The 24,618-nt window shown below is 49.6% G+C and overlaps 2 protein-coding genes across 17 annotated transcripts in view; both read left to right on the forward strand.

Moving 5' to 3' along the window:
* The window catches only part of FOXM1 (forkhead box M1), a 19,548-nt gene extending 5,283 nt beyond the window's left edge, over window positions 1-14,265 (forward strand). Inside the window, exons 3-9 of one of the 14 annotated variants that reach the window (XM_055281078.2) lie at window positions 914-1,065; window positions 4,393-4,584; window positions 6,782-6,910; window positions 7,897-7,941; window positions 8,536-8,608; window positions 8,796-8,971; window positions 12,274-14,265. In XM_055281078.2, the coding sequence (XP_055137053.1) occupies window positions 914-1,065; window positions 4,393-4,584; window positions 6,782-6,910; window positions 7,897-7,941; window positions 8,536-8,608; window positions 8,796-8,971; window positions 12,274-13,299 (1,793 nt within the window). In that variant the 3' untranslated portion in view covers window positions 13,300-14,265. Of the gene's footprint in view, window positions 1-913; window positions 1,066-4,392; window positions 4,585-6,781; window positions 6,911-7,896; window positions 7,942-8,535; window positions 8,609-8,795; window positions 8,972-11,782 lie in introns of all 14 variants that reach the window. The other 13 variants (XM_055281079.2, XM_055281080.2, XM_063639876.1 and 10 more) reach the window with 13 other exon arrangements.
* A 554-nt stretch (window positions 14,266-14,819) lies between these two features.
* Window positions 14,820-22,832, forward strand: TEX52 (testis expressed 52). Of its 3 annotated transcripts, none has more exons than XM_055281098.2 (3): window positions 14,820-14,992; window positions 17,097-17,647; window positions 22,335-22,832. In XM_055281098.2, the coding sequence occupies exons 1-3, from the start codon at window positions 14,921-14,923 to the stop codon at window positions 22,627-22,629; spliced, it is 918 nt and encodes a 305-aa protein (XP_055137073.2). In that variant the 5' UTR covers window positions 14,820-14,920; the 3' UTR covers window positions 22,630-22,832. The 3 variants fall into 3 exon arrangements, with proteins under 3 accessions (XP_055137073.2, XP_055137074.2, XP_063496023.1); XM_055281099.2 differs by having other exon boundaries at window positions 17,097-17,694; window positions 22,335-22,421; XM_063639953.1 differs by lacking the exon at window positions 22,335-22,832 and adding an exon at window positions 21,399-21,525 and having other exon boundaries at window positions 17,097-17,694.
* The last annotated feature ends 1,786 nt before the right edge of the window (window positions 22,833-24,618 follow it).

A 24,618-nucleotide genomic window follows, 5' to 3' on the forward strand; every position in this document is an offset into this window, starting at 1 on the left:
GGCCTCCCAAAGTGCTGGGATTACTGGCATGAGCCACTGCACCTGGCCTCATTTTCCTTCTTGATAAAAGAGAAAACTGAAGCAAGAGGAGGAAAATTACTTTTTCTTTAGAGATGGGGTCTCGCTCTGTCACCCAGGCTAGAGTGCAGTGGTACAATTACGGCTCACTCTAGCCTCGAACGCCTGGACTCAAGCCATTCTCCCACATCAGCCTCCCAAGTAGCTGGGACTACAGGCATGCCCAGTTAATTTTTTTTTTCTTTTTGCAGAGATGGGGTCCCACTATATTGCCCAGGCTGAAAAGTGACTTTTTTGGTGTGCATATCTCAGTAATTCTTTTGTAAGCCTGCCTTGATTGATCTCTAAGACTCAGTGTGACTCAGCTTGAAATGCAATTTGAACTATGCTCCTAAATTTTTCCTGAAATGCATAATGGGGCAGAGTAACTTAGAGCCACAATAGATTCAGCATGTGTTCTTCGTCCCTAAAGGTAGAGGTTTGGACAAGTGATCCCTAGCCACCAATTCTTTCTTTTTTATTTTTATTTTTCTGAGACAGAGTCTCACTCTGTCTCACTCAGGCTGGAGTGTAGTGGCGCAATGTTGGCTCACTGCAGCCTCCGCCTCCTGAGTTTGAGCGATTCTCCTGTCTCAGCCTCCTGAGTAGCTGGGACTACAGGTGTGTGCCACCACACCCAGCTAATTTTGTATTTTTAGTAAAGACGGGGTTTCACCATGTTGGCCAGGCTGGTCTTGAACTCCTGACCTCAGGAGATCCACCCGCCTCACCCTCCCAAAGTGCTGAGATTACAGGTGTGAGCCACTGCGCTCGGCCTGCTAGCCACCAATTCTGATGGACATACTGGGCATTTGATGAGGCAGCTAAGTAGGGTGTTGGATTATTTTCCCTCTAGCAGATGGTGAGGCAGCAGGCTGCACTACCAACAATAGCCTTTCCAACATCCAGTGGCTTCGAAAGATGAGTTCTGATGGACTGGGCTCCTGCAGCATCAAGCAAGAGATGGAGGAAAAGGAGAATTGTCACCTGGAGCACAGACAGGTTAAGGTGAATTGTTTTGTCCCTCACTAAAGAAATCAGATCCAGTGCAGGGAATTCCTAGGTAAGGAAATGGATCAAGTGACCTGATGAACTAGAATTTCCAAGTTCTGGTATTAGCTCTCCACTTCATGCTATTCTGTATAACTTTGGAGCTACTTTTCTGCCTGGGATCTTTTCTCCCCCATCTGTGAAATTTCCTTGAGGGCAGATTCCCTTGGTCACTCTGTATTCCAGCCAGCACTGGGTTTAGTATTTTGTCCTTAGTAGGTATTCAGGAAATGATTAAGAGGTCTTCACTTTGGGAATCCACTTGAACTTTAAAGATGCCTCCCAACAGTATGAACAGTATGAATTGAATAGAATATAATAAGGTAATTTTATTAGAAGATATAATATTAATAGCAGATAAAGTCAGTTATATATATACATTTTTTTTGAGATAGCGTCTTGCTCTGTTGCCCAGGCTGGAGCGCAATGGTGCAGTCATGGCTCTGTGCAGCCTCGACCTCCTGGGCTCAACTGATCCTCCTACCTCAGTCTTCCAAGTAGCTGGGACTCAGGTGCACTCCACCATGCCCAGCTAATTTTTGTATTTTTTGTAGAGATGGGGTTTCGCTATGTTGCCCAAGCTGATTTCAAACTCCCGGGCTCTAGTGATCCTCCTGCCTCAGCCTCCCAAAGTGCTGGGATTACAGGCATGAACGACCAGCCTGGCCTAGGTATGAATTTTAAATACTTCCCTAGCAATCAAAATTGATCTAACCCAATTGTGTACTCTAGGTTGTTTTTTTTTTTCCAGTTACCAATATAACACATCTAGATTCTATTGTATATATGTGTAAATCATTCATTCACCTTTATTTTCTTTTTTTTCTCAACTTTTAGGTTCAGGGGGTACATGTGCAGGTGTGTTACATGGGTATATTGTGTGTCACTGGGGTTTAGTGTGCAAATGATTTTGTCACCCAGGTAGTGAGCATAGTACCTGCTAGGTAGTTTTTCTGTCTCCCCCTCCTCCCACCCTCCACCCTCAAGAAGGCCCTGGTGTCTACTGTTCCCTTCTTTGTATCCATGTGTGCTCAATGTTTAGCTCCTGCTTTTTTTTTTTTTTTTTTTTGAGACGTAGTCTTGCTCTGTCTTCTAGGCTGGAGTGCAGTGGTGCGATCTCAGCTCACTGCTACCTCCACCTCCCAGGTCAAGTGATTCTTCTGCCTCAGCCTCCTGAGTAGCTGGGATTACAGGTGCCCGCTGCCACGCCCAGCTAATTTTTGTATTTTTAGTAGAGATGGGGTTTCACTTTGTTGGCCAGGCTGGTCTTGAACTCCTGACCTCGTGATCCACCTGCCTGGTCTTCCAAAGTGCTGGGATTACAGGCGTGAGCCACTGCACCCGGCCTCTTTTTTTTCTTTTTTCTTTTTGAGACAGACTCTCGCTTTGTTGCCAGGCTGGAGTGCAGTGGCACAATCTCTGCTCACTGAAACCTCTGCGTCCCAGGTTGAAGTGATTCTCCTGCCTCAGCCTCCTGAGTAGCTGGGACTACAGATGCCCGCTGCCACGCCCGGCTAATTTTTTTATTTTTAGTAGAGATGGGGTTTCATCATGGTGGCCAGGATGGTCTCAATCTCTTGATCTCGTCATCCACCCGCCTCAGCCTCCCAAAGTGCTGGGATTACAGGCGTGAGCCACCGCGCCCGGCCTAGGTCCTGCTTATAAGTGAGAACATGCAGTATTTGGTTTTCTGTTCCTGCATTAAATTGCTTAGCGTCACAGCCTCCAGCTCAACAATCTTTAAAAGTGAAAATTTGGCCAGGTGCGATAACTCATGCTTGTAATCACAGTACTTTGGGAGGCCGAGGTGGGTGGATCACCTGAGGTCGGGAGTTCGAGACCAGCCTGACTCCGCCTCTACTAACAATACAAAATTAGCTAGGCGCAGTAGTACATGCCTGTGATCTCAGCTACCCGGGAGGCTGAGGCAGGAAAATCACTTGAACCCAGCAGGCAGAGCTTGCGGTGAGCCAAGATCGTGCCATTACACTCCAACCTGGGCAATAAAAGTGAAACTCCGTCTCAAAAAAAAAAAAAAGTGAAAATCTACACGCATGTGTACTTAAGTATTAATTGTGCTACATACATAAAATTTGTGTACTTTAGACAGTAATATCTCAATTTTTAAAAATGTGAATGAGACCAGGCATAGTGGCTGACAACTGTAATCCCAGCACTTTGGGAGGCCAAGGTGGGCAGATTACTTGAGCCCATAAGTTCTAGGCCAGCCTGGGCAACATAGCAAAATCCTGGTCTCTACTACTAAAAATACCAAAAAAAAAAAAAAATCGCCAGGCGCAGTGGCTCATGCCTGTAATCCCATCACTCTGGGCGGCCAAGGCGGGTGGATCACCTGAGGTCAAGAGTTCGAGACTAGCCTGGCCAATATGGTAAACCCCATCTCTACTAAAAATACAAAAAAAAGTAGCTGGGCGTGATGGCAGGCACCTGTAATCCCAGCTACTTGGGAAGCCGCAGCAGGAGAATCGCTTGAACCCAGGAGGCAGAGGTTGCAGTGAGCCGAGATCGCACCATTGTACTCCAGCCTGGGCAACAAGAGTGAAACTCCATCTCAAAAAAAAAAAATTAGCCGGGCGTGGTGGTGTGTGCCTGTAGTCCCAGCTACTTGGAGGCTGAGACAGGAGGATCACCTGAGCCTGGGGAGGTCAAGGCTGCAGTGAGCTGTGATCTGGCCACTGCACTCTATCCTGGGTGACACAATGAGACCCTGTCTCAAAAACAAAAAAAAATGTGAATGATCAGCTCTTTGCCTAAAACTTAGCTAACTGTGTGCTTTGCAGACATTGTCTGACTCATACTCTTGGGAATGTTTCTCTCATACAAACATTGAAATGAGATGCGTTTATTCACAACACATCAGGAATAGAAATGGGACTAAGACCTAGGTTTCTTGACCCAAAAGTCTGAAAAATGGGCGTGGTTTTAGTGTAACATCAATGCTTTGAGAATCAAAGTACATACTCAAACTTCCCTGAGAAATTTCAACTGGAAGGGACTGGATTTTCTCCAAATTCAAGAAAATGAATGATGACAAAACCAGTTTCTTATTGGCTAGGGTCTAGGCTAGATCGTCTCCAAGATTCTTCCCAACTCTACAATTTTATTCTATGAGATAGTGGTCTCAGATGAGTTTGTTTCTAGTACCGTCCTATGGGATAAAGGTGTCTCTAGATGTTCTCTAGATGTTTCTATAGATGTTCTAGCTTGGGTTGGGGGTAGTTCTCATGAACTCTTTCATGTCATTCCCTTTGTCATAACCCTCAGGTTGAGGAGCCTTCGAGACCATCAGCGTCCTGGCAGAACTCTGTGTCTGAGCGGCCACCCTACTCTTACATGGCCATGATACAATTCGCCATCAACAGCACTGAGAGGAAGCGCATGACCTTGAAAGACATCTACACTTGGATTGAGGACCACTTTCCCTACTTTAAGCACATTGCCAAGCCAGGCTGGAAGGTAATATGTCCCATAGCAACCAAAATCAAGGTCAGTCCAGCCTGACAGTCTGTCTCCAGTGCTGTGCTGCAACTTGTATCTGGGACAGCAGTGAAGTGCAAAGGATACTAGAATGATAAACAAATGTATCTTTTAGGTTGTGTCAATCTTATTGAATCCAGGCAAAATCATTAACAAGAGCTCTTTAACTACTTCATCTGTTACTACCTAAAGTTCGTGGAGAGTTTTCAGTGTAGCACTCAAGCCCACTTTTCTGCTACACTGAACAGCAGTCCTAGATGCCAGCAGCTAGAGTGGCTAAGTAGTTTTATGAAAATGTCTTGATTAAAAAAAAAGAATGCTGTCTGTGAGCCTCATGACCCAAGATGTCATCTCCTATAGCGTCACATACCATTTCTAGTGGGCAGGGGTTTTCCTTTCAGTTTATTCATGGAAAGACCGAGATGCCTGGGAGTCAACGTAGCTCACACAGTTGGTCAGTGTCAGAGCCACAAATGAGGTCTTCTGACGGGCGCTCAATTCCAAGCTAAGTGTGCTTTGTTTTCCTCATGGTAGAACTCTTTCTTTTTTTTTTTTTTTTTTTGAGATGGAGTCTCGCTCTGTCGCCCAGGCTGGAGTGCAATGGCAGATCTCAGGTCACTGCAACCTCCGCCTCCAAGGTTCAAGCAATTCTCCTGCCTCAGCCTCCTGAGTAGCTGGGACTACAGGCATGCACCACCACGCCTGGCTAATTTTTTTGTATTTTTAGTAGAGACAGGGTTTCACCATGTTGGTCAGGCTGGTCTTGAACTCCTAACCTCAAATGATCCACTCATCTCGGCCTCCCAAAGTGCTGGGATTACAGGCATGAGCCACCACACCTGGCCCCTCATGGTAGAACTTTTAACTTTACTCCCTTCCATCAGCTTACTTTCCTAGTTTGTTTGTTTGTTTGTTTGTTTGTTTTTTGAGACAGGGTCTCACTCTGTTGCCTGGGCTGGAGTGCAGCCTCAGCTCCCTGGGCTCAAGCTCTTCCCTCCTCAACCTCCCAAGTAGCTGGGATAACAGGTGCACCACCACAGTCCGCTAATTTTTTTTTTTTTTTTTTGTAGAGACAGTTGCCCAGGCTGGTTACTATGTTGCCCAGGCTGGTCTGAACTCCTAGTCTCAAGGAGTTCTCCTTAGCCTGCCTTAGCCTCTCAGTGCACTGTGATTACAGGCGTGAGCCACCACACCCAGCCTTAATTTCCTAGTTTCTTGTTTGTTTGTTTGTTTGAGACAGGGCCTCATTTTGTCACCCAGGCTGGAGTGCAGTGACACGATCTCGGCTTACTTCAACCTCTGCCTCCCAGGTTCAAGTGATTCTCCTGCCTCAGCCTCCCGAGTAGCTGGGACTACAGGCATGCGCCACCATGCCTGGCTAATTTTTATATTTTTGATAGAGACAGAGTTTCGCCACGTTTGCTAGGCTGGTCTCAAACTCCTGGCCTCAAGTGATCCACTCGCCTCGGCCTCCCACAGTGCTGGGATTATAGGCATGAGCCACCACACTGGGCCTAATTCCCTAGTTTCTTAATTTCTCTGACCCACGTGTCTTGCTATTGATCACTACCTCATAGCCTTACTCTGCTTTTCTAGCCTCTGACAGCTATCTACATCTTTTCTTTTCTTTTTTTTTTTTTGAGATGGAGTCTTGCTCTTTCTCCCAGGCCAGAGTGCAGTGGCATGATCTCGGCTCACTGCAAGCTCCGCCTCCTGGGTTCACGCCATTCTCCTGCCTCAGCCTCCCGAGCAGCTGGGACTACAGGCGCCCGCCACCACGCCCTGCTAATTTTTTGTATTTTTAGTAGAGACGGGGTTTCACCGTGTTAGCCAGGATGGTCTCGATCTCCTGACCTCGTGATCCGCCCGCCTCAGCCTCCCAAAGTGCTGGGATTACAGGCGTGAGCCACCGCGCCCGGCCCGTCTTTTCTTTATCATAATCTAAGGTTGGCATCAGTCTTTATTCCCGTAGAATAGATGGGTTTATGGCTGAGGGTGACGGCTCTGCGGTGTGGAGTGTCAGGAGAGTTGCCGAGAGGCAGGGCTGCAAAGACACCAGACGAAGCCTGTGCTGAGCGCAGTGGGAGGGGCCTGAGGCTGGTTTCCCCATGTGTTTGAAAGGTGATGTTTCTCAATCTAGAGTAGCTGATAACCAGTTGTCTTGCTCTTCTTCCAGAACTCCATCCGCCACAACCTTTCCCTGCATGACATGTTTGTCCGGGAGACGTCCGCCAATGGCAAGGTCTCCTTCTGGACCATTCACCCCAGTGCCAACCGCTACTTGACATTGGACCAGGTGTTTAAGGTGAATGCCCTGCTTTCCTCTAAATAGGGCCTAAGTTGGAGGTTGTCATAGCCGTCTCAAAAGGAAACAAGTTCTGCTAGTGATGCTTTCATTTGATCAGGGGAGAGTTAGAAGCCAGCCACCCAATTAGTGACTTGCATAAAACCCGGTGAATTAAGTACAGTTGACAAATACCAAATGACACATTTTTGTGCTAGACCAGAGCAAGGAGAAGGCTGTTCTGACCCAACAGAGAGGGCTTCCCAGGGCGGTGTTTTCCTAACTTCCCTGTGAATGGGAATTGCCTGGGACATTGTTAAAACACAGCTTCCCCGACCCCTCTCTTGGGGCTCTTGATTTAGTGCTTCTGGGATGGGCCCAGGAATCTGTATTTTTAGCAAGCATCTCAGGTGATTCTTACAAGAAATTCTGGGAATGCTTGCTCTAAAAAAAAGCCCTTCCTGCTGGGTGTGGTGGCTCACGCCTGTAATCCCAGCACTTTGGGAGGCTGAGGCAGGTGGATCACCTGAGGTCGGGAGTTCTAGACCAGCCTGACCAACATGGAGAAACCCCGTCTCTACTAAAAATACAAAATTAGCCGGGTGTGGTGGCACATGCCTGTAATCCTAGCTGCTTAGGAGGCTGAGGCAGGAGAATCCCTTGAACCCAGGAGGCGGAGGTTGTGGAGAGAGCTGAAATCGCACCATTGCACTCCAGCCTGGGCAATAAGAGTGAAACTCCGTCTCAAAAAAAAAAAAAAAAACCCTTCCTTAGGCTGGAGACCAGAAGCTGAGCTACCAGAATGTCTTTTCAGAAAGAAGCTATTTTGGTATTTCAGAGTGCCCATAAGGCTGCTGGTAGCTGTAACCATTCTCCTGGGAGGGACAGTTGTCTGGGGTGTCTTTTGTCATCAGTCAGGAATAGGTGTTTTTCCCAATCTGGTCAAATTGACCACGTTGGTGGTAACTTCATCTCATTTCTCTCCCACAATGCCTGGCCGCCACCAGCCACTGGACCCAGGGTCTCCACAATTGCCCGAGCACTTGGAATCAGTAAGGTTCTTTCCCTCTGGCTCGGGGCTTGGCCTTGTTTTCCTTTCACTGCTCAGCATGGCTTTAGTGGACAGAGACAAGATGTGATGTGCGGAAGGGTGCCTGTGGCCATGTGACTGCCAGCCCTAGACACAGAACACCCTGAGGCTCAGGCACACACCCACTTCCCTCCCCTCCTATGGGCATCACAAGGGCACACTGAGCAGAGCAGGGCACAGCGGGGGAGCGTGCTGCAGCAGCCGCAAGCGCATGGCACCAGCCTCACGGGCGGCAGTTCATTCACTCGCTTTTGTGCCTGGCGTTTTCTTTGCCACGCATACAGCTACCTGCTCTGGCATCCCCCAGGGGTGTTGAGGACACGTGGGTGAAGCAGTAGTGCCACTCTGCCATCATGTGTCTGTAGGCCACCCACCTGCCCACTAATCACAGTTTTGGAGACTGCTCGCCTACGTCCATCCCCTCAGGTTGGCCTCCTCTCTCTGGGCTCTCAGTTAACTCAAGCACACGCCACCAGAGCAGCTGGTGGGGTTTTGCCATCCCCTCTTTACCTTATTGTGTTAACACAGGTTTCTTTCTCTCTCCATCTGCCACAAGCAGCAGCAGAAACGACCGAATCCAGAGCTCTGCCGGAATGTGACCATCAAAACTGAACTCCCCCTGGGTGCACGTTAGTATGGGAGAGTGGGCCTCAGGCCTGGTCCTTGTTCTGGGGCCATGTCTTTAGGGAACCAGACTCTGGGATTCTGCTCCCACCTCAAAGGGATCTGAGCCCAGAGAAGGACAGCAAAGCCCCTGGGGCTGAGAAGGGGTGTACTCCAGTCTCCCTGCTCCTGACCTCTCATGCTTCCTCCTAGGGCGGAAGATGAAGCCACTGCTACCACGGGTCAGCTCATACCTGGTGCCTATCCAGTTCCCGGTGAACCAGGCACTGGTGTTGCAGCCCTCGGTGAAGGTGCCATTGCCCCTGGCGGCTTCCCTCATGAGCTCAGAGCTCGCCCGCCATAGCAAGCGAGTCCGCATCGCCCCCAAGGTGGGTGTCCTGTTTTCCTCCGAAGAGAGATTCTGGCCAGTTGAGAATGTTGAACCTTCAGCTTGCAAAGCACTCTGATAAGTGTTCCTTGAGAGCTTATAAATCTAGTTGGGTAGAAAAGGTATAAAAACATAGGGGAGTGTAATAGCATTAGAAGAGCTATAAAGGTATTTGGATTACAATGTAAGTGGTGTCAGAAGGCCCATAAATACCTGATGAGCTTGGAAGAAATTCAGACAAGGGTGATTGTGAGAGATGGGCTAGGATGATTAAGGAAGATACACAAGGGAGGCAGGCCTTAGAAAGAGGTGGATTTGGCCGGGCGCGGTGGCTCACACCTGTAATCCCAGCACTTTGGGAGGCCAAGGCAGGTGGATCATGAGGTCAGGAGTTCGAGACCAGCCTGGCCAACATGGCGAAACCCCATCTCTACTAAAAAATACAAAAATTAGCTGGGCTTGGTGGCACATGCCTGTAATCCCAGCTACTTGGGAGGCTGAGGCTGGAGAATCACATGAACCCAGGAAGGGAGGTTGCAGTGAGCCGAGATCACTGCACTCCAGCCTGGGCGACAGAGCGAGAGTCTGTCTCAAAAAAAAAAGAAAAAGAAAAAAGAAAGAAAGAAGTGGATTTGAGGCTAGACGCTTTAGTTCTCACTTGTAATCCCGACACTTTGGGAGGCCGAGGCAGGGGTATTGCTTACAGCCAAGAGTTCAAGACCAGCCTGGGCAACATTGCAAGACCCCAGTCTCTGCTAAAAATACAAAAAAAAAAAAAAATTAGGGTGGTAGTACATGCCTGTGGTACCAGCTACTCAGGAGGCTGAGGCAGAAGGATCACTTGAGTCCAGGAGGTTGAGGCTTCAGTGAGCCCCGTTTGCACCACTGCACTCCAGCCTGGGCAACAGTGAGGCCTTGTCTCAAAAAAGAAAAAAAAAAAAGTAGATTTGGGTAAGCAAACAGGTGTGGAGAGAGCATGCTAATGGGCAGTGCCATGGAGGCAGGAAATGCAGTTTGTACCGGGCAGTAGTAGAGTGACTGGGTCAGACTAGCTCACGGTTTCGCAAGTACTATTCATGTTTACAGCTGGAGAATTCTTTGTTGGGCATGGGAGGGACTGTCCTGTGCATTGGAAGGGTGTTTGGCAGCATCCCTTGTTTTCCCCACTAGATGCCAGCAGCACCCACCACAGGTGTGACAATTAAAATGCTTCCAGACATTGCCAAATGTCCCCTGGCAGGGAGGGAATCACCCCTGCTTGAGTATCACTGGTATAGCTTGAGGGGAAGGTGAGAAGGGTAAATTCAGAGCAAACTTGGATCAGCCATCAGATCTGTACTTCATGCTGTTAAAGGGTTCTGTAAGTAAGGGCTGACATGTAACCAAAGTGAAAAGCTTCCCCCATCCCCTTCAGAGAGATGAAAATAGTATAGACTCTGGAGTTTAGAACGACTTGGGTTTGCCTTTTTTAATATTTAAAATATTTTAGGCCATGCACAGTGGCTCACACCTGTAATCCTAGCATTTTGGGAGGCCAAGGCAGGAGGATCACTTCAGGCCGGGAGTTCAAGACCAGCCTGGGCAGCAAAGTAAGACCCTGTCTCTAACAACAACAAAAAATTTTTTTTTAATTAGCCAGGCATTTTCATGTATACCTGTTGTCCCAGCCAGGTATACATGAAAGAGGCTAAGGCAGAAGGATTACTTGAGCTCCAGAGCTGGAGGCTGCAATGAGCTATAATCGTGCCACTGCATTCTAGCTTAGGCAACAAAATGAGACCCTGTCTCTAAAAAACATTTTCTTTAATTACAAATAAAATATATTACACACAGAATTATACAAAACATACATAATTTAGCATAAATTCATTAATGTGGCTGTAGCATGTACACTTTTTTCATGCAGTGGTTTTTTTCTCCCCTTTCCTTTTTGGCTCCCCTCTCCACCCTACCATCACCCGCATCACCCCTACTCCCAAGATAACCGGTTGATAATTTATGATGCTTTCTTGCATATTTTATCAATGCTCTTTGTTATAATATACATGTATAGCGACAGCCATTTTATATGTACACATACAACACACAGAACATTGATAATGTAATCGTGTTGTACATACTTCTCTACATGTCTCTCCTTTTTTTTTTTTTTTTTTTTTCTGAGTTGGAGTCTCACTCTGTCGCCCAGGCTGGAGTGCAGTGGCATGATCTTGGCTCACTGCAACCTCCGCCTCCCGGGTTCAAGCGATTCTCTTGCCTCAGCCTCCTGAGTAGCTGGGATTACAGGCACCCACCACCACGCCCAGCTAATTTTTGTATTTTTAGTAGAGACAGGGTTTCACCATGTTGGTCAGGCTGGTCTCGAACTCCTGACCTCATGATCTGCCTGCCTTGGCCTCCCAAAGTGCTGGGATTACAGGCATGAGCCACCACGCCTGGCCTGTGAGAGTCTTTTTTTTTTTTTTTTTTTTTTTTGAGATGGAGTCTTGCTATGTCGCCCAGGCTGAAGTACAGTGGTGTGATCTTGGCAACCTCCGCTTCCTGGATTCAAGCAATTCTCGTGTCTCAGCCTCCCAAGTAGCTGGGATTATAGGTGCATGCCACCATGCCCAGCTAATTAAAAAAAATTTTTTTTGTAGAGATGGGATCTCACTGTGTTGCTCAGGCTGGTCTCAAAGTGGCCTCAGTGTCTTGAAGTGCTGGGATTACAGGCATTGTTTGTTCGTTGTTTCTTAACTTTGTTTATGGTATCTCTTGCCACAGTAAAATTTTAAAGTTTTATGTAGTCAAATGTCTCTCTTCTCTTTTACAGCTTCTGGGTTTCCAGTCTTGGTTAAGAAGGTCACCCGCACCCTCAGATTGTATATGTAGTCTCCTAGATTCTCTTTCAGGATTTGTATGATTTTAAAGTTTTCATTTTTTTTAAAGCCAGTCAAATTTAGCAGTTGGGGGTTGTGTACCAACTTTAGTGACAATAATGTCACTACCCACTACCATCAGAGCAGCCTAAGGTTCTTATTTTCATGCATTAAATCTTTGTATACAGTGTAAGATAAGCATGCAATTTTATTTTCTCTCGGATGAATGCTATTATAATTATGCCACTACATACTCTCATCTTTTACCCCCAGAACTGAACTACCAACTTCAACATACATTGTATTCTCATATTTAATAGATTTTAAGACTTTAAAATGACAAAAAGAGGATCAGAACCAGTATGTGATTTTTTTGTGCGTCCTGTCTGGTGACCGTTGGTTGAAGCCAGAGTTCCCTTTCACCTTGTCTCTGTTTCCCTTTCAGGTACTGCTAGCTGAGGAGGGGATAGCTCCTCTTCCTTCTGCAGGACCAAGGAAAGAGGAGAAACTCCTGTTTGGAGAAGGGCTGTCTCCTTTGCTTCCAGTCCAGTCTATCAAGGAGGAAGAAATCCAGCCTGGGGAGGAAATGCCACACTTAGCGAGACCCATCAAAGTGGAGAGCCCTCCCTTGGAAGAGTGGCCCTCCCCGGCCCCATCTTTCAAAGAGGAATCATCTCACTCCTGGGAGGATTCGTCCCAATCTCCCACCCCAAGACCCAAGAAGTCCTACAGTGGGCTTAGGTCCCCAACCCGGTGTGTCTCGGAAATGCTTGTGATTCAACACAGGGAGAGGAGGGAGAGGAGCCGGTCTCGGAGGAAACAGCATCTACTGCCTCCCTGTGTGGATGAGCCGGAGCTGCTCTTCTCAGAGGGGCCCAGTACTTCCCGCTGGGCCGCAGAGCTCCCGTTCCCAGCAGACTCCTCTGAGCCTGCCTCCCAGCTCAGCTACTCCCAGGAAGAGGGAGGACCTTTTAAGACACCCATTAAGGAAACGCTGCCTGTCTCCTCCACCCCGAGCAAATCTGTCCTCCCCAGAACCCCTGAATCCTGGAGGCTCACGCCCCCAGCCAAAGTAGGGGGGCTGGATTTCAGCCCAGTACAAACCCCCCAGGGTGCCTCTGGCCCCTTGCCTGACCCCCTGGGGCTGATGGATCTCAGCACCACTCCACTGAAAAGTGTTCCCCCCTTTGAATCACCGCAAAGGCTCCTCAGTGCAGAACCCTTAGACCTCACCTCTGTCCCCTTTGGCAACTCTTCTCCCTCAGATATAGAAGTCCCCAAGCCAGGCTCCCCGGAGCCACAGGTTTCTGGCCTTGCAGCCAATCGTTCTCTGACAGAAGGCCTGGTCCTGGACACAATGAATGATAGCCTCAGCAAGATCCTGCTGGACATCAGCTTTCCTGGCCTGGAGGAGGACCCACTGGGCCCTGACAGCATCAACTGGTCCCAGTTTATTCCTGAGCTACAGTAGAGCCCTGCCCTTGCCCTTGTGCTCAAGCTGTCCACCATCCTGGGCACTCCTGTGGCTGGGCATTCCAAGGCTCAGTGCACCCCAAGCCTCTGAGTGAGGACAGCAGGCAGGGCCTGTTCTGCTCCTCTTAGCTCCCTGCTGCCTGATTATGCAAAGGTAGCAGTCACACCCTAGCCACCGCTGGGACCTTGTGTTCCCCAAGAGTATCTGATTCCTCTGCTGTCCCTGCCAGGAGCTGAAGGGTGGGAACAACAAAGGCAATGGTGAAAAGAGATTAGGAACTCCCCAGCCCGTTTTCCATTCTCTGCCCAGCAGTCTCTTACTTCCCTGATCTTTGCAGGGTGGCCCGTGTAAATAGTGTAAATTCTCCAAATTATCCTCTAATTATAAATGTAAGCTTATTTCCTTAGATCATTATCCAGAGGCTGCCAGAAGGTGGGTAGGAAGACCTGGGGTTTCAATTGACTTCTGTTCCTTTTAGTTTCGAGCGAAGGGAAGACCTGCAGTGCACGGTTTCTTCCAGGCCGAGGTACCTGGATCTTGGGTTCTTCACTGCAGGGACCCAGACAAGTGGATCTGCTCGCCAGAGTCCTTTTTGCCCCTCCCTGCCACCTCCCCGTGTTTCCAAGTCAGCTTTCCTGCAAGAAGAAATCCTGGTTAAAAAAAGTCTTTTGTATTGGGTCAGGAGTTGAATTTGGGGTGGGAGGATGGATACAACTGAAGCAGAGTGTGGGTGCCCAGCTGTGTGCTATTAGATGTTTCTCTGATAATGTCCCCAATCATACCAGGGAGACTAGCATTGACGAGAACTCAGGTGGAGGCTTGAGAAGGCCGAAAGGGCCCCTGACCTGCCTGGCTTCCTTAGCTTGCCCCTCAGCTTTGCAAAGAGCCACCCTAGGCCCCAGCTGACCGCATGGGTGTGAGCCGGCTTGAGAACACTAATTATTCAATAAAAGTGAGAGTGGACATGCTGGGCTCTGCGGTTTATTGGTGTCTGATTCCTAAGGCACCAGGAGAGGTTGGAAAAGAAAGAGGGTGTTGATGGAGACGATGGTGATAGGGAAAAGGCAAGGCCTGATGTTGACCCAAAGAAGCAGTTGGAGCACCTTGCACAGGCACACACTTTACAACACAACTTGCCAGTCTTCCCAGTGCCAGTTCTGCACAGCTCACCTCTTTTCCCTGTCGTCTGACCTTGTTCGTTGGGACCTTTGGACCTGCTGGTTAACTTAGGCCTTTTGAGGGTTCCTTAATAAGACAAGCTCACGAGGGTTAGGGCCCCCTGAACATTAGGGCAGGATGGGCCCAGTTACACTTGCTTCATTCCCACTGCCATCCCCACCCTGAGGCTTGGGAGCCAGCCTGCCCTGCTTTTCTGCCCAGCAGCAGCTCCTGTTACCGTCTTTTGCAGTCAGAACTTGAAGAGAGTGCTATCCCCTGCCTGTCTAACCTGAAAAGCAGCCAGGGGCCCAAGGGACACAAGAGCCTCCAGGGACAGGTGAGGGCCTCCTCTCTGCATCACCACTCAGGCAGCGTCACCATAGCAACCCCAGGAGTAAACAATGGTGCCAGAAAGGGCTTCCCCACAAAGCTGCCCCTCCTAGCTCTGAGACCCAGAAGAATGGCCAGAAACCGGCAAAGATCACTCAGAGGGCCCAGTCACCCATCTCATATGGAAGAACCTTTCCTGCAGGTACGGGGTGGCCCATCTCTGCTGCCTACCTTTTTGTACCCCACTATAGGCTGTCCCTATAGTGGGCCAGGCTTTCTTCTGGGCAGCAGACTGCCTAGCCCATACATTTTCTGCTGTCTTCGCCTTTTCATCCTATGACACTAGGAACCCGGAGCTCAGAACAGAGAGGAGATGCCTGGCTAGTGCCACATCTCCCAGCCCCACCCACTGGGGTGATCTTGTAGAAATGACTTAGGGGCCCAAGCTCAAGAAACAGGTTGGTTTTTGCAATCAGAAAAGTCCCGAGGGCCAGGTACAGTGGCTCACACCTGTGATCCCAGCACTTTGGGAGGTCGAGGGGAACGGATCACCTGAGGTTAGGAGTTTGAGACCAGCTTGGCCAAAATGATGAAACCCTGTCTCTATTAAAAATACAAAATTAGCCAGGCATGGTGGCACGCGCCTGTAATCGCAGCTACTCAGGAGGCTGAGGTGGGAGAATCACTTGAACTTGGGAGGTGGAAGTTGCAGTGAGCCGAGATTGCACCATTGCACTCCAGCCTGGGCAACAAGAGCGAAACTCCATCTAAAAAAAAAAGAAAAGTCCCGGCCGGGCGCGGTGGCTCACGCTTGTAATCCCAGCACTTTGGGAGGCCGAGGAGGGCGGATCATGAGGTCAGGAGATCGAGACCACGGTGAAACCCCGTCTCTACTAAAAATACAAAAAAAAATTAGCCGGGCGTGGTGGCGGGCGCCTGTAGTCCCAGCTACTCGGAGAGGCTGAGGCAGGAGAATGGCGTGAACCCGGGAGGCGGAGCTTGCAGTGAGCCGAGATTGCGCCACTGCACTCCAGCCTGGGCGACAGAGCGAGACTCCGTCTCAAAAAAAAAAAAAAGAAAAGTCCCTGGGGATGGATAGGACGGAGAAGCATTTTAAAAGAGGCACATTTTTGTTGCAGTCAGGCACTGTGCTAAGTAAGGCCATTTCATTTCACCTGGCATGATACGCCAAGCAAGAGTACAGACAGAGGGCTTAAGTCCCGCTGTCACTCAGGTACCAGCACCCTGTGTGAGTCACCGACCCTTACTGTGTCTTGCTTTCTGCATCTTTGAGATGGGGACGATAGCAATACTTGCCCATAGAGTTGTGGGGGTTAAATAAGATGCATGTAAGTATTTAGCGCAGCGTCAATATGTACTTGCTGCTGTTGATTTCGTGGGGGGCAGGGTGCAGAAAGGGGAAGGAGCTACCATTCTAGATGCTGTCTATACTAGCGTTTTAATGAGGAGTGGGAGGAAAGCGTCAGTGACGGAGAAATGAGTGTTGAGTCTGGGATGGGAAAACACCTGGCCCTGTTTTCTGGAGGACTTTCCTGGTGTGTCGCCAAGACCAGGAGCAAGTGAAGGTGGGCATTTCCCTTCATGATTTCCTGAGGCCTGAAGTGCCCTCTAAGGAGCACCAGTTCCTGGGTGGGAATGTGGGAACGCCAGAATGGAGGAGGGAGGCGAAGGTTCATGTCCTTTGTAGGGACATGGATGAAACTGGAAAACATCATTCTCAGTAAACTATCGCAAGGACAAAAAACCAAACACCGCATGTTCTCACTCATAGGTGGGAATTGAACAATGAGAACTCATGGACACAGGAAAGGGAACATCACACTCCGGGGACTGTTGTGGGGTGGGGGGAGGGGGGAGGGACAGCATTGGGAGATATACCTAATGCTAAATGACGAGTTAATGGGTGCAGGAAATCAACATGGCACATGGATACATATGTAACAAACCTGCACATTGTGCACATGTACCTAAAACCTAAAGTATAATAAAAAAAAAAAAAAAAGAGTGAAAGCTGACACTTCCCACAGACGGTGGGAAGTCAAAGCCAAAATACGGTCAATGGCAAGAGATCAAAAGATGAGTGACTGTGAAAATGATACGCAGCAGCCATAACTTCCGCCGGGAGGGAGAGGGATGGAGATGTGGCCCTGCCAGGACTTCTGTGTCCTGATGAGAATCCTGGGCTGGCAGAGGCTGTGCCTGGGAAGGTGAGCAGAGTGCCTCGCCCACCTTTCTGCACCCCTGTCTGCACAACCTTCCCCAGGCTCCCTTTTGTCTCTCCCTAGATGGTCCAGGCCAGCGAGTCCCTCCCACCCTCCCAAACGTGGGTTCAGCGTGAGTTCTTCCTCCCCAGCGAGTCCTGGGAGTTCCCTGGCTTCACCCGGCAAGCCTACCACCAGCTGGCCCTGAAGCTGCCACCCTGCACAGATATGAAGTCCAAGGTGCGTCAGCGGCTCATCCACCCTTGGAAGGGTGGCGCCCAGCACACCTGGGGCTTTCACACGTGGCTCGATGTGTGCCGTCTGCCTGCCACCTTCCCCACCCGGCCTGACAGGCCCTACGATAGCAATGTCTGGCGCTGGCTGACCGACTCCAATGCCCACCGACGCCCCCCCGCGGAGCACCCCATCCCCCCTCCCTCCTGGATCGGGCAAAACAGCTTCCTGACCTTCATCCGCTGCTATCCCACGTTTGTGGACATGAAAAGGAAGAAGCAGGTGATTTTCAGGACAGTGAAGGAGTTGAAGGAGGTGGAGAAGCTCAAGTTGAGGAGTGAGGCAAGAGCACCCCCACTCGATGCCCAGGGCAACATCCAGCCGCCAGCGAGTTTCAAGAAGTAAGACGGCGCCTCCTCAGGAAGCCCACCCAGCCTGCCCTGCCCAGGTGACCCCTCCCTCTCTCGGGTTCCTGTTTCTAACAGGGACTCTGTCCTTCCCACCTCTGGCCATCTGAAAACCAAACTCTTTTCTGAGTGTAGCTGGAAGGACGAGGTGGAGACAAGGGAAGAACGGCGAGTGGAGGCACGGAATTTCACTAAAATCTGGGGGACAGCTACGCAGGTGACACCTGCTAGGCACTGGGGATACGGAGAAGTGTGACTCAGTGCCTGACCTCAAGGAGCTTTGCAAAGATAGCTATCAAAAAAAGACTACACATGCAAAGGGCCCAGAGTGTGAGACAGAGGGTGTTGTAAGGAAGTCAGTTATTAATGTAAAGAACTGGAGTGAAAGCTGTAGCCCGAAGGCCTGGAGTACAGTTCCAACCCCATCAGCATGGTGAGGTGCCCAGCTTCTCCAGCCTCAGCTCCCTCACCGATGGGGGGGAGCCTCAGGTACCGACCTCACTGTGGGAGGATAAATTGAGCTAGTGAATATGTGGAAGAACTGAACAAAAGTTAGATGTTATGGGAGGGCACGGTGGCTCACGCCTGTAATCCCAGCACTTTAGGAGGCCGAGGCTGGCAGGATCATCTGAGGTCGGGAGTTCCAGACCAGCCTGACCAACATGGAGAAACCCCCTCTCTACTAAAAATACAAAATTAGCCGAGTGTGGTGATGGGTGCCTGCAATCCCAGCTGCTTGGGAGGCTGAGGCAGGAGAATCACTTGAACCCGGGCGGCGGAGGTTGCAGTGAGTCAAGACTGTGCCATTGCACTCCAGCCTGGGCAACAAGAGTGAAACTCCATCTCTAAATAAATAAATAAAATAAAAGATGTTACAGAAATTCAGGAGAGAAGGGGTGCAGCGACCTGGAGTGTCCCCGCCACGGGAAGGCCTCATGGGGAAGTCAGGGTTCAGGCTGGAAGGGTGGAAAGCCAGCAGACAGCTAAAAGCAGGGGCTGAGGCCCCTCCAGGCAGGGCTGAGAAGTTGGAGCCCAGTCAGGAACTTGAGAGGAGCCGCTGTGAACCCCGCAGCTCCCCCTCCCGGCCACCCTGGGAACTCACGGATGCTTCCCAACTGTGTCCAGCCCAGGCACTAGACATGCAAGAGTAACAAGAAAGGAGGAAGGCAATGAAAAGGAAGGTCTCAAATTCCAGTCCCAAGGGCAGGACCAAAGCACTGGGAAGTTGGAGCGGGAGGCTGTGAAGATTTTTAATCTGAAAAAAAAAAAAACAGGCTGAGCGCGGTGGCTCACACCTGTAATGCCGGCACTTTGGGAGGCCAAGGCGGGCAGATCGCCTGAGGTCAGGAGTTTGAGACCAGCCTGGCCAACATGGTGAAACCTCGTCTCTACTAAAAATACAAAAATTAGCTGGGCGTGGTGGCGGGTGCCTATAATCCCAGCTACTCAGGAGGCTGAGACAGGGGAATCGCTTGAACCCGGGAGGTGGAGGTTGCAGTGAGCCAACGTGCCACCGCACTCCAGCCTGGGCGACAAGAGCGAGACTTTGTTTCAAAAACAAAAACAAACAAAAAAAACAACGCCAAAGGTTGGTGACTTTGAGAGATCAGTCTCCTTTGTGGGGACCCGGGCTTCTCCCCGCCTCCCTGCTACCCTTGCCCTGAAGATTGCCAGTTGCTGACAGGTGCTGACCCTGGCAAAGGGGAGAAAGACTTAGAGCACTCCAGAGAGATTCACAGTGGCATGACAGTGCCAGGTGGTGTTCTAAACACTTCTCTGTATTATTTAATCCCCTAGGATCTTCTGAGTAGAAACTATCATTAACCCCATTTTTTTTTTTTTTTTTTTTTTTTTTTGAGGCAGAGTCTTCCTCTGTCGCCCAGGTTGGAGTGCAGTGGTGTGATCTCGGCTCAATGCAACCTCTGCCTCCTGGGTTCAAACCATTCTCCCTGCCTCAGCCTCCCGAGTAGCTGGGATTACAGGCTCCCATCACCATGCCTGGCTAATTTTTGTACTTTTTAGTAGAGATGGGGTTTCTCCGTGTTAGCCAGGCTAGTCTTGAACTCCCGACCTCAGGCCCAATTCGGCCTCCCAAAGTGCTGGGATTATAGGCATGAGCCACTGTGCCTGGCCTCATTAACCCCATTTTACAGGTGGGCTATCTGAGCTGGACGGGTCAAGCATCTTGCCTAGCCTAGTATGATGGTTCATGCCTGTAATCCCCACACTTTGGGAGGCCGAAGTGGGAGGATCGCTTGAGGCCAGTTCAAGACCAGCCTGGGGCACCATATGAGACCCTGTCTCCACAAAAATATAAAAAAATTAGCCAGGCATGGTGGCACATGCCTATAATCCCAGCTGCATGGGAGGCTGAAGTGGGAGGACTGTCTGAGCCCAGGAGGTTGAGGCTGCAGTGAGCCATCCCTGTGCCACTGCACTCCAGGCTGGGCAACATGGTGAGACCCTAGCTGAAAAAAAAAAAGTTCCCACAGCAGGTGGTTAAGGTGGTTAGAGGGTCAAATGGCACAGGGCCTAGCATACAGAAGGGGCTCAATAGATTGCATCATCATTGGTATGGCATCTCCCTGAGAGTAGGATCCTTGTCTCACATATTTCCTGCTGTAGGCCCAGGCTCTGGAGCCAGGAATGAAGGAATGAGTCTCAGACAAGGAATTAGGTCCTCAGAGAAGGCAGGACACATAACAGGAAGTCATGTGCCACATAATAACCTTTTGGTTAATGACAGACCACATATACCACAGCGGTCTCATAAGATTATAATGGAGCTAAAAAAAAACTCCTGCCTGATGATGTTGAAGTTGTCTTAACATTTTAGCACAATTACCTCATTTTAAAAATAAATTTAGTGGACTGGGAATGGTGGCTCATGCCTGTAATCCCAGCACTTTGGAAGGTTGGGGCAGGCAGATCACTTGAGGTCAGGAGTTCAACACCAGCCTGGCCAACATGGTGAAACCCTCTCTCTACTACAAATACAAAAATTAGTCAGGTGTGGGGGCACATGCCTGTAATCCCAGCTACTGGGGAGGCTGAGGCAGGAGAATCACTTGAACCCGGGAGGTGGAAGTTGTAGTGAGCTGAGATCGCGCCACTGCATTCCAGCCTGGGTGACAGATCAAGACTCCGTCTTGGGAAAAAATAAAAATAAAAATAAATAAATAAATAAATAAAATAAAATAAAACAAATTTAGCGGCTGGGCGTGGTGGCTCACGCCTGTAATCGCAACACTCTGGAAGGCCAAGGCAGGTGGATCACCTGAGGTCAGGAGTTCAAGGCCAGCTTGGCCAACATGGTGAAACCCTGTCTCCACTAAAAATACAAAAACTAGCCAGGCATGGTGGCAGGGCCCTGTAATCCCAGCTACTCGGGAGGCTGAGGCAGGAGAATTGCTTGAACGCAGGAGGTGGAAGTTGCAGTGAGCCAAGATCACGGCCACTGTGCTTGAGCATCAGGGACAGTCAGACTCCATCTCAAAATAAATAAATAAATAAATAAATAAATAAATAAATAAATAAACAAATAAATTTAGTGTCACCAAATCACGTAGTGTTTATGAAGTCCACAGTAGTGTACAGTAATGTCCTAGGCCTTCACATTCACTCACTCACTCTCCACTCACTCACCCACTCACTCACCCAGAGCAACCTCTAGTCTTGCAAACTCCATTCACGGTAAGTGCCCTATACATCTTTAAATCTTTAATCTTTTTTTTTTTTTTTCCAGATGGAGTTTTGCTCTCGTCACCCAGGCTGGAGTGCAATGGTACGATCTCGGCACTGTTCACTGCCTCCTGGATTCAAGCGATTCTCCTGCCTCAGCCTCCCGAGTAGCTAGGATTACAGGTGCCTGCTACCACACCTGGCTAATTTTTGTATTTTTAATACAGATGGGGTTTCACTAAGTTGGTCAGGCTGGTCTCGAACTCCTGACCTTGTGATCCATCCGCCTCGGCCTCCCAAAGTGCTGGGATTACAGGTGTGAGCCACTGGGTCCGGCCTAGGGGCTCTTTTTTCAAATGCTGAGGTTTGAGCCTCCCTCTGGAGATTCTAACTAACTGACCTTGAGGGCAGCATGGGTAGCTTGTGTTTAAAAGCCCCTAGGGGGATTCTAACGTGCAGCCAGGCTGAGAGCCTCTGCATAAACCACCAACAGCAAACAGGGGGCTATCTGCTGAACCAGGGGCAAAGTGTGTTGAGTCATAGAAAACCGGCCACTATTCAGCTGTGTTAAAAGAAACAAAAGTCTATTTCCTACTGTTCAACCCAATACCGCAGGCTTACTGAGAAGAGGCAGTTATCCAGCTGAGTTGAGTTCTGTGATCTTCCCACTGTCACTGCATTAGTGGAAAAGGTTAGACTTGAAGGACAGTTAGAATCTGGATTGGGATCTGGATCGTAATATTATATACAGTATGTCAAAAAGATAGAAGGCTTACTAGCTGAACGACATTATTTCACCAGCCTGACGCCAAAACACACACATAAGGTGCAGGCCATTTGGCGTAGGTCAATATCCGATTAGGCGGAGAGACAGGATTCCCTGCCGCCTGGTGGCTAACTACCTTGTGGACAGCGGCATCACCCTTCCCCTTTCCTGTCTCTCCACTGTGCCTGAATCTCTTCTTTGATCTCTGTTCTCTCCATACCCTTCTCCCAACAGGTACCGGCACATATCCGCTGGTGGGAGGTTTGAACCCCAGGGCCTCCAGCTCATGCCCAACCCGTTTCCCAATAATTTCTCCAGGAGCTGGCCCTGCCCGAACCCTCTGCCTCACTACCAGGAGAAGGTGCTAAAGCTGGCCTTGCTGCCCAGCGCGCCCCTGAGCCAGGACCTCATAAGGGATTTCCAAACCCTGATAAAGGACAGAACTGCCTTATCCCTCCACCATCTCTCCAAGGCACAAGCAAGCAAATCCCCAGTAAGGAAGAGGAAGAGAAGACCTGGACACTTCTAGAAGGGCTTCCAGAGGGGTGGGGACGATGGTGGCACCCAGAGCCCCAGGCTCCAGTGTTCTCAATCAACGCTCCTTCAGCAAGAGGCCCTGGGGTAACAAAAGGACTCTGGCTTCTGCAAAACAGCCTCTCCACCATCCCCCCAGCCTCAAGCCACCTCTGTACCCCAGGCTACTGGAGAATCAACTCAAGTTCTAAATTGTTATATTTCTTCCTTGGAGGACTCTCAGCGAAGGTGGGAGGACTGAGGCCAGGTGGCTGGGTAGAGCAGGGAGAACAGGGAGAGGCTCCAGTTCCTAAGGAGAGGAGAAGTGGGAAGGAAGGAGCGTGAGTGTGTGTGTGTGTGTGTGTGTGTGTGTGTGTGTGTGTGTCTGTTGGGGTGGGGGAAGAGGCGCTGTAAGAAACGTGGATAATAAGAAGCTATCTCCACTCTCATAACTCACTGGGAATGAGGCTGGGATTGGTCAGGGTATAGAAAGCCTCTTAGGCAAAAATAACCACAATGCCACCCCCTCCCTGGACCATTTGATGTCTGGACAAACACCAGACACAGCTGTGCTTGGTTGCAGGGCCCCATGCAGGGTTTGGAGGAGGAGAGGTCAGGTCAGGGCTGGTGCTGGAGAACGGGAGAGTCAGGCCCCAGGAAGGCTAAGCAGGTCTCAGCAGAGGAACAAGAGTAGAACAAAGTAGAACTTCAAGGTAAAGGAGCGGTCTCTCCACACCTTGTTGGGGATACCTGTGGGGGGAAGGGTGTAGAGGACTTATGCCAAAAGAGCAGTCAGCCCAGAGGCCTTGGGCCTCAGCTTTTTCTATCAGGGAGTCAAAGACCAGGGGTAAAGTAGAGACAGGCAAAGCAACAGTCAGAATGATGTTGGCCCTGGCTGGGGTGGAGATGGCTGGGGAGGGCGATGGGAAGGTGGCTGGAGGGGAAGAAGCTGAAATGGTGGGGGCCCTACCTCACCTCCTCCCACCCCCATCACATCCCCACATTGATGGTCGCACCTGCTGGGCTCCTCTTGGCCTCCTGCCCATGGCCTTCTTTCTCTCCATTTCTCTCAAGCCCTGCAGGCACCTGGGAATCAAGACATCACAGGGTTCTAGTGCTGCTTTAACCACTAAGCCCCAATGTGGCCTTTGAAAAAGTCGCTATTCCCTCTGGCTTTTAGGTTCCTCATCTGCCCAAGGGGGGCCACTAGTTTATAAATAAATGGAATAAATACAAGAATATAGGTGAAGGACCTGCAAAGTGTGTAGCCTACTGGCGGCCCTCCAGAAATGAAGCTGTCAATCAGTGTTCATAGAATAAAAATAATAAGTAGATAGAATATTATGTAGCCATAAAAAGAAATTGAGTATCGATAGATGCTACAGTGTGGATGAAACTTGAAAACATCACGCTGAGTAAAAGAAACCAGACACAAAAGGCCACACACATATTGTATGATTTCACCTATGTGAGGTACCTAGAATAGGCAAATGTATAGAGACAGAAAGTCGAATAGAAGATATCAGGGGATTGGAGGGAGGGCATGGGGAGTCACTGGTTTTTTTTTTTTGTTTGTTTTTTGACAGTCTTACTCTGTCACCCAGGCTGGAGTGCAGTGGTGTGATCTTGGTTCACTGCAACCTCCACTTCTCGGGTTCAAGCAATTCTCCTGCCTCAGCCTCCCGAGTAGCTGGGACTATAGGCGCCTGCCACCACACCCGGCTAATTTTTTGTGTTTTTAGTAGAGACAGGGTTTCACCGTGTTAGCCAGGATGGTCTTGATCTCCTGACCTCGTGATCTGCTCACCTCGGCCTCCCAAAGTGCTGGAATTACTGGGATTACAGGCGTGAGCCACCGCGCCCGGCCAGGAGTTACTGTTTAATGGGTACGGGGTTTCTGTTGGGGATGATGAAAAGGTTCTGAAAACAGACAGTGGTGATGGCACAACATTGTGAATGTACCACATCATGCCACTGATTTGTGTACTTATGAATGATTAAAAGG

The sequence above is a fragment of the Symphalangus syndactylus genome, chromosome 5, assembly GCF_028878055.3.
Source record: "Symphalangus syndactylus isolate Jambi chromosome 5, NHGRI_mSymSyn1-v2.1_pri, whole genome shotgun sequence".
Classification (NCBI taxonomy): Eukaryota; Metazoa; Chordata; class Mammalia; order Primates; family Hylobatidae; genus Symphalangus; species Symphalangus syndactylus.